At 44.0% G+C, this 8887-nt stretch overlaps 1 protein-coding gene across 2 annotated transcripts; it reads left to right on the top strand.

Annotated features, from left to right (window-relative positions):
- Window positions 1–319: 319 nt before the first annotated feature.
- Window positions 320–5996, top strand: LOC148010496 (linoleate 9S-lipoxygenase-like). 2 transcript variants are annotated; one of them, XM_087671069.1, is made up of 10 exons: window positions 320–488; window positions 597–837; window positions 1170–1447; window positions 1794–2034; window positions 2196–2498; window positions 2729–2814; window positions 3011–3118; window positions 3269–3576; window positions 3874–4137; window positions 5084–5996. In XM_087671069.1, exons 2-10 carry the CDS (start codon window positions 702–704, stop codon window positions 5844–5846), a joined length of 2487 nt encoding a protein of 828 aa, XP_087527195.1. In that variant the 5' UTR covers window positions 320–488; window positions 597–701; the 3' UTR covers window positions 5847–5996. The 2 variants fall into 2 exon arrangements, with proteins under 2 accessions (XP_087527195.1, XP_087527196.1); XM_087671070.1 differs by having other exon boundaries at window positions 321–483.
- Window positions 5997–8887: the final 2891 nt, after the last annotated feature.

Raw genomic sequence — 8887 nt, 5'->3', positions numbered from 1 at the left:
CACCCTGCGTTCGTCCACAGCCTGGTGTCTAAGGTCGGTGGCATTGGACATGGGTGTCTTAGGATATGGCGGAAGAAGAAGCATGACTACTCCTCGAAAAAGGGATGCCTTGTTTTCCACCTCCTGTCCATCCATAGCCTGGTATGTAACCGTCGACTGACCTCACATCATGGGATTTGTTAAAAGGTTGAAACTTGATGTGAGGTGGCGATTCAGCATCTTTAGTGGCTGGAGCCTCGTGGCCTTTACTGCCGGCTCATATCAGGCTGCTATATGTGACACCACAGCAACGAAATTTATATACGAAGGAAACGTTTTTCTTTTTCTTTCGAACGGGAAAATATTATTGTGCCTAATCTTGGTGGCATCGCGTAGCGCGTGGAGAGAGAGAGAGAGAGAGAGAGAGATCAGGCGGGAGGTTTTTCGGGGGCGATTGACATTTTGGATTGCCTCCTTTCTAGCATTTGGCTGTGAGCTGGTCAGGTCAGGTAGGCCGATTTTTACGTCGCAAGAAAGCTTATCATTTTTAAAGACCATAGCCAGCTACAGTTTAGGCTGAGAGCCTCACAGACCAAGCTGCGTGCGCTGTGACACAGGTGATGAGAGAGATAGGGTCAGATTCGTTGTAAGAGACGGATCACCTGCGTTTGGACGCTTGCCTTTTATCGACCCCCCTACGTGATTGACCAAGCATCGTGCAGATGAAGCAGCACTACGTGATCAAGGCGACTGTGCGGATTATCGCCGAAGGCCTCCTCGACCTGTGCCATCATGGCCTCAGCTGGCTGTGCGGGAACGAGGTTTCCTTGCGATTAGTGAGCGTGGAAATCGACTCAGGCAAGCTACCACATTAATCCAACATTCCACAGTACGCCATTAAAAGCTTATGTAATATCGACGGCATTAGACGCCAAATGATTAGCTTACTCAATCATCACAATCGCTAAAACCAAGTGCTAATAGCGTTTAATGCCATCCTAACAAAGTAGATTAGATTTGGAGAAGATTGAGTTGACAGATTGTCGGAAGAGATTGAAAAGGCTTGACTCACAGATTATCGTTAATCTAGTAGAAAGCCAGATAGGTTATCGAGAAGAAATTGAAGAGACTGACTCACAGAATCTTGTTGGATGTGATTTGTTGCTTATGGGAAAATTGCAAAGTTGCAGTCACGGGCAGGCCTAGGCGGAGTTCGAGGGTGAGCTTGAGCTTGGGAGGGGGCAAATACGAGGACGACGACTCCTTCCTGACATTGCAGTTCAAGGTGGACGAGAAATTTGGCAGGCCAGGCGCCATCCTGATCAAAAGCTTCCGCTCCAATGAGTTTTACCTCAAGTCCGTCACTCTCGACTTACCAGACAACACGCAAGTTTACATACCTTGCTACTCCTGGATCGTCCATGTCCAGCTTACCTCCCTTAAGCCCCGAGTCTTCTTCTCTAATCAGGTGATTATTTCATGGACTAAGCCTGTTTGCCTAGTTTTTAGACAGATTAATGGATTCATTTGCCTCCCTTCCCGACCTTCCCGAATCAGTCTCTCATTTCTGAATGGATGCAATTTTGGCACTCTTTTGTGCTCATTTGCCCGTCTCTTAGAGAAGTCTTAGACTAGATCTATCAACCTATGCATTTGCTTATCTCCTAATCAGGCCGTCGTCACTGATGCAAATTTAGCTATCATGTAGAGCGACTTACTTTGGCATTTTCTTCTCTTTGTGAAGTCTCGACTCTGTAATATCATTGCAGCTTCTTAGATTACATGTGTGACCTACTCATGCTGTATGTGTGCAGGTGTATCTACCCAGTGACACGCCCCCGGGGCTGGTTAAGTTCCGACAAAGGGACCTCGGCTTGCTGCGAGGCGATGGCAAACATCAGAGAAAGCACGGGCAGCGAATCTATGACTACGCGTTGTACAATGACTTGAGCAATCCAGATGTGTCCATAGACCTAGCAAGGCCCGTCATAGGGGGCTCCGAGGAGCTTCCATATCCCCGCAGGTGCAGGACAGGCAGGAAGCACACAAAGACAGGTGAATAGATAGTAGGCCTTATTTACTAGCAATGACTTCGATTAGACTTCTGTAGCATATATTCTGTTGCTTGCTGGAGTGATGCCTAGGTATTCTAATGTGTAATGGCTCTTACTGGTAGTTACACCAGGCTTGAGAATTAACCCTGAGCTCTGGTGTAGTACCCGAATGCGAGCGGCCGAAGACGGACTTTGACAGTGCGTACGTGCCGCGGGATGAAAGGTTCAGTGCCTTGAAGAAGCGCCTGTTCATGACAGCTGGGCTCAAGAGCCTGGGGCGCAACGTGCTCACGTCCATGGCTAGCCTCATCATCCGCGAGGACAGGTCCTTCGATGCATTTGAGCACATTCACAGCTTGTTTGTGGAAGAAGACGAGGAGGCTGAGCCGTTTGACGAAAGCCTCACCACCACCAAACCCGCCGATGGCACCAGTTTGGCCTTCCCTAGGCCAGGTGTTATCCGAGGTAACTACTTTCTCTGGTCACCATATCTTTCAAGGCTTAGATTTTTTTTCCACATCGAATCGCTCCCCCAACCATTACCTAGAAATAAGGCACGATCAGTCACTATACCGTTCCATCAATTACAATTCTCCAGTTACTTTTCAAGGTTGTCTTAGTTAGAATGCCTTCTTTCATGATATCCATTTTCTATCAATGTGTTGATCAATACTCGATCATACCTGCTACTGCAGTAAACAAGGAAGCATGGAGATCTGATCGAGAGTTTGCTCGTCAGAGGCTTGCAGGAACTAACCCTCTCACCATCGAGCTGCTTAAGGTTTCGTTGATTTATATACAGTATACGAACTTGGCTTAGCCTGTAAGCATAGGTGAAGTCTGTAATGTAAACAGAGTTTCGCATATCTTAAAACAGAGCTTCACATAATATATTGACAGTGCATCAAATTTTATGTGCCACCGCTTCAATGTGGACTGTCATAAGGATTTTCTAATTTAGAAATATTACTCCGCAGGTCTTCCCTCCAGTTAGTACTTTGGACGAGGAAACTTACGGAAGTGCAGTGTCATCCATCACATACGAGCATCTGGAGCCCCATCTTGAAGGTTTAACAGTGCAAGAGGTACAGCAATGTTAAGGGCAAGCACTGCATGCGATCCATGATGCAGAAGCTTAACTACTGTTCATCTTGCATTTTTATAAGAGATCAGTCTCAATATCATGGTCAGAATGTTATGGATTTGCTCATTACATCACTGATCTGACAAATCAGGCTATACAACAAAAGCGACTGTTCCTGCTGGATTACCATGACATACTCATGCCATACGTGAACAAACTCAACGAGACGAAGAGCAAGACATATGCCCCTCGCGTTGTCTTCTTCATGTCCAAAGCACAGATACTCCTTCCTGTTGCTATTGAGCTTACGCTCCCCCCCAAGAACAAGGGGGAGAAGAGCAACAGCAGAGTGTTCACACCATCGGATCCGCGCTTTGCTGAACCTGATTGGCCCTGGCAATTTGCAAAGACACATGTTGCTGTTATTGATGGGGGAGTCCACCAGCTTGTGAGCCACTGGTATGATCATGCTTTTGTCGACCATAATTAAGGACGTCAAGAGTACTCACCGTAATTGGCTCTCGATTTCTATATTAAACCTCGTCGTTAATATTGTCAAAAATTAATATGCTTCAATGTCATGTACGGTCTTTTAACAGGAATAAATTTTACAGAATTTTGTCTCATGGATGAAGCAAAAAAAAAAAACATCCATGCAATTGATCAATTAGTCCTACGGAATGAGACTTTGATGAAGCCTTCGATGGACTGTTTAAGGAGATTGAATTGTCATTAATGTGTGGTTGGTGTTTTCAGGCTAAAGACACACGCATGCGTGGAGCCTATCATTATAGCCACACGCAGGCAGCTGAGTGCCATGCATCCTCTGCATGTGCTGTTGACACCCCATTTTAAGGACACGCTACACATCAATGCCCTGGCGAGGTCGTCCTTGATCTGTGCGGGGGGCAAGATAGAGAGCCACTTCTTCTCGGGCAGGTATTCTTTGGAGATATGCTCCAAGGCCTACAAGGGGTGGCGCTTCGACGAGCAAGCTCTTCCCAAAGATCTCATCAGAAGGTGATGGGCTGCAGCTGCTATGTACCTGCAACTGCTATGTACCTGCACTACTGTTATATATGGTTTGTCAGTGTTTTTAATAGGAGTTATATGTACAATGCGTTCTTTCTTTTATCTTTGATTGCATATTATAAGTCATATAAGCACAGCTAGTGGGTTGGGCATGGCTTGTTCGTGCTCATTGACATGCCGTGAAAACAATGGAAAGGTAGGCCTAGTAGTACTTGTAAAGTGTGGAAGGTCCAGTAACTCTGGATGGGCAAAGGATGAAAACGTCTTCGAATTTCGAAACATACGAAGGGTGCCTTACCAGTGTGTTCTGAATGTCACATGCAGCTTTATGTACACAATGCACATATGCATTGTCCGTCGACCATCAGTGCTTTGTTCCTGGCCATCTTTTTTTTTTACATTTAAGTACAGGTAGTGGGTTGGCTTATGTTTTACGCCTGGTAGTATAAAAGTGTTAAAAGGTGTGGAATCTCTCTACGGGCACGACCTTTTTCTGTACGTTGTCGTAAGTTTAGGCATGCCTATTATAATAGAAGACCATTGAGGAGGGACACTACCTAGGTCGTCGTAGCTTATGTACCAGTCGGGTTCTCTCTCTGTGTCTAATAGTACTAGCAACAGAGTTTTACCTTTCACTTGTTTGGCAAGTTGGAGAATTTTCTTCTATGAACCAATGGAATTACATGATTACCAAGAGGGTTGGTTTCCAATGTGATTAGGTAAGTCATTTGTATTCCCTTGCATGCCATGCAAAGTGCTTGTTAGAGGTAAAGGGGCTTACATGAATTAGCTCCATTTAAGTTTACCAGCAGTGCCTTGAAGCATCCTGGGAAATTGGAATGGTTTGGGGGGGCGGGGGGAAGTTTATGTGCAAAGGGCTGCTAAGTGTGATTTTGTGACTTAAATTTTAAATTTCCTTCTTATCCTTTCCCAGAGGAATGGCAGAAGAGGAGCCGAGTGCGGAGCATGGGGTGAGGCTGATATTTGAGGACTATCCGTATGCTGTGGACGGGCTGGAGCTGTGGGGGGCGCTGAGCCAATGGGTGAAGGAATACGTGGCGCTTTACTACAGGGACGACGAGGCGGTGCAGAAGGACGTGGAGGTGCAAGCGTGGTGGGAGGAGATCCGCACGGTGGGCCACGGCGACCACTCGGGCGCCTCGTGGTGGCCCGCCATGGCCAGCGTGGCAGAGCTGGCGGAGGCCATCAGCATCGTGGTGTGGATGGCATCGGCGCTGCACGCGGCGGTGAACTTCGGGCAGTACGCCTACAACGGGTACATGCCCAACAGCCCGTGCATGGCCCGCCGGCTCATCCCGGAAAAGGGCACGCCGGAGTACAAGGAGATGATGGCCCGCCCGGACAAGTTCTTCCTGGAAATGGTGCCCACGCATGGGGCCACCACCCTCGCCATGGCCGTGCTGGAGATCCTGGCCCAGCACATCAGCGAGGAGGAGTACCTTGGGGAGCGCAAGGACCCTAACTGGACCAATGACGAGCGCGCCCTGGAGGCCTTCCGGAGGTTCGGTGAGAGGCTGAAGCAGGTGGAGGCCCACATCCAGGAGCGCAACGCCGCCGCCGAAACCCTCCACCACCGCGCCGGCCCCGTCTCCCTCCCTTACACCCTCCTCCTCCCTTCCTCCGGCGGCCTCGCCGGCCTCACCTTCCGCGGGGTCCCCAACAGCATCTCTATCTGAGGCCTGCCCCCATGTGCCTCCCTCTCCCTCTCTCTCCGGGTTTTTCTTTGTACCATGATCTCCCCCGCCCCCAACGAAAAAAGGGTGTGTGTCTCTATCGCCGATCTTCTTTGCATCTCTTTATCCCATGCCCACCCTCCCCCGTCCCCCTTCTTTCTCAATAGGAAGGATCTCCTTTGAGACTAATGTGCATCCCTAAAGCCAATGTGCTTGAGTGTGTCAGGTTGCAAGCATTTTCCTTTCATCTTGGGTGCTCCAAAGTAAAGGCCCTCCAACACCCTTAACCTTTCAAACATATCTAAAAGCTCTTGCATGATGCATCTCTTAAGAACATGGAATTTGTGCCCTTGAACACCTCGTACTCAACCTTTCAAATATATTTGAGCTCTTGCATGATGCATCTCTTAAGAACATGGAATTTGTTCCTTGTTTTACCTCTCTTCCATTCTCTTTCTTTGTATCTTCACCGGTTTGCATTTCAATATGTATGAGGTTGGTCATTTAGTGTATGAGGTTGGTGTTTGTGCTTTTAGTTGCTTGAGCCCTTAGGTCCGTGGATTTTAAACGCTTTCTTTTCCCTTCTACATGCTCCCTCTCCAAGAGTCCAACTTGCTCCTCCCTTGGCTTTACCTTTTTGCATACTCCTCAATTCCATACTAGTTCTCTTGAGTTGTCCATTCAAGTAGGGCTTTTGTCATGTGGTGGCTTATTAAGCTCATTAAAAATGTATTTTCACTCTTTGAACTGGTTCCATGTTCTATTGTAGCTTTGTTACTTTGCTACTCTACACTCTCATAATCCCTACTGTATCATACACTCTTGTTAATATTATAACATAAGCATGTAATCATACATAGCTTCAAAATCTAGTGTCTCAAATAGCTTTTACTCATTTCGCTCAATTATGTATTTCTTCTAACATTTTTAATTTAGAAAAGTAGGATAATACTAACATTTTGAATAAGCAATGCATCAAGATGATGCAATCATAGATTGTTTGGGGAACATTTATTTAAGTTTGCATGAAGGTGAATAGCTATCACACACTATTCACATTTTGGCTTGCCCAAGAAAAGACCTTATCATTTGGTATAGTTGCATGCAATGCTTTTCAGCTTTTTTGAAGGAAAAAATGAGATGTTTTCAAAAACTAGATCACTTGACTACATTCAATTTAGAGTATTGATTATCCCATTTATTTGTGTATTGGCCCACCAACACCTCTATGATTGTGTATTTCTCATCATTGTAAAGTTAGAAGAGCACAAATGGAAAAATCAAATTGACGTAAGGAGTTCATAATTTTATGATGACATTGTCATTTTCTCTATTTTGTTGCACCTTAGGGAAGATATTTTGTTAAATTGGACGTATGCTAAGGAGCTTTTCATAGTACAATGACGTATGGACTTTGTAATTGGTTTCACTTGATTATGTATACTTTTTAAGAGGTTATCATTGTTAGGGCATGACCCTTTTGGGTCCTCAAGAGGAAAGGGACATTAACATCTTTAATCAATCTTTCAAATGTATCTTCATGTGGTCCAAATGATGCATCTCTATGCATGCTTTTGAGGTTATGTGAGGTTGCTTTTAAGTTCTTGCATATCCACTTAAAAACATGTTTCTCTAAATTTGCCTCCCTCAACTTTCTCGTGGTATCTCCACCAATATGCATCGTAATGTGCATTGATAATGTATATTGTTGATGCATGTGCTTGAAACTCTCAATCTTAGAACCTTTCCCCTCTCATTTTGGAGGCTTGATGATTCATTTTACATTTTTCTCTATTTTTTAAAAGTTATGATGCTTTCTTCGTTCCTTCATGTTCCCTCTCCAAGATTCCAACTTGCTCCATCTCTTGGCTTTGCCTTTTTGAGTATTCTCATCGATTCCATATTTATGTTGATGAGTTGTCCATTTCAGTGAGGATTTTTTAAGGTGGCCTATACTTGCATGTTTGTTTTCCTTTTCAACTCTCTAGGTGACTTATTAGGCTTACTAAAAATACATTTTCACAATTCAAAGCTGTAATAGTACTAGATCTATCTTTTTGGACATGGTTGCATATTCTTTAATAACTCCATTTGTTCTATATTATATGCTCATGTCACCCTAGTTAATGTCTATAAAGTACTAGTGTCTAACATTATATAACTTTGAGGTCAAGCCTCTTGAAAAGTTTTTACCCATTTAACTCTACCATGCTTATCTACTTAAGATTTGTACTTGAAAAAGTAAGAAATTGTTAACATATAGAATAATCAATAAGTCATGTATATCTCCATCATCGTTCTTTAGGGAACATAATTTAAGCTTGTGTGACTTTGTGAAGTAGGGTCAATAATGATCACACACTATGCACCTATTGGCGTGCCTAAGGGAACTGCTTATTATGTGGCATTGGGGGTGACTAATTTTTTAATTTGGTATAGGGAATGCCTTAGTAGTTGTTGTAGGAGGTGGACTTTTGGCACGCCTTAGGGAACACATGATTATTTGGTATAGGAGAGGTGACTAAACCTTAGCATGTCAAGTTTCTTTATTGTATTGTATGAAAACAATGTGAAAGCTATCAATTTTTTTAAAAAAAATGTTTAAATCACTCAATGTGAAGTAATGTGCATCTCATGTGGTCAACTTTGGCCTACCATATGATTCTCCAAAGGAAAGTGTGCTTTTCTTCATGTTAAGTACAAATAATTTAAAAATAAAACTAAAGATAAAATAATGAGCTTATGTATCCAATGGAGATAATGTAGTGAGGGATTCTCTCACTCACACACACACACACACACACACACACACACTCTCTCTCTCTCTCTCTCTCTCTCTCTCTCTCTCTCTCTCTCTCTCAATCAACCATTATGAGAGTTCGTATAACTTATATTGGTGGGTTGTAAAAGATCATGCATGTTTAAGCCCTCCTTGTTATCAAGTCTTGGTAAATGTTAAATTTTGTTTGATGTTAAAGTCTAAAAAGACATGACAAAGTATATAGCATCCAACTATAATAAAAAACTTGTGTTTTCACATTTCA

This window comes from Lygodium microphyllum, chromosome 29 (genome assembly GCF_053477565.2).
Source record: "Lygodium microphyllum isolate KBCC chromosome 29, Lygodium_microphyllum_v1.1.10, whole genome shotgun sequence".
Lineage (NCBI taxonomy): Eukaryota > Viridiplantae > Streptophyta > Polypodiopsida > Schizaeales > Lygodiaceae > Lygodium > Lygodium microphyllum.
The sequence above is the reverse complement of the archived record's forward strand: the minus strand, read 5'-3'. Positions and strand labels throughout refer to the sequence as shown.

Coding starts and splice junctions, on each gene's coding strand:
- LOC148010496 (XM_087671069.1), top strand. CDS start 702: ATGAAGCAGCACTACGTGATCAAGGCGACTGTGCGGATTATCGCCGAA. Junction 2,035..2,195: donor CAGGAAGCACACAAAGACAG/GTGAATAGATAG, acceptor GCTCTGGTGTAG/TACCCGAATGCGAGCGGCCG. Junction 3,577..3,873: donor CACCAGCTTGTGAGCCACTG/GTATGATCATGC, acceptor TGGTGTTTTCAG/GCTAAAGACACACGCATGCG.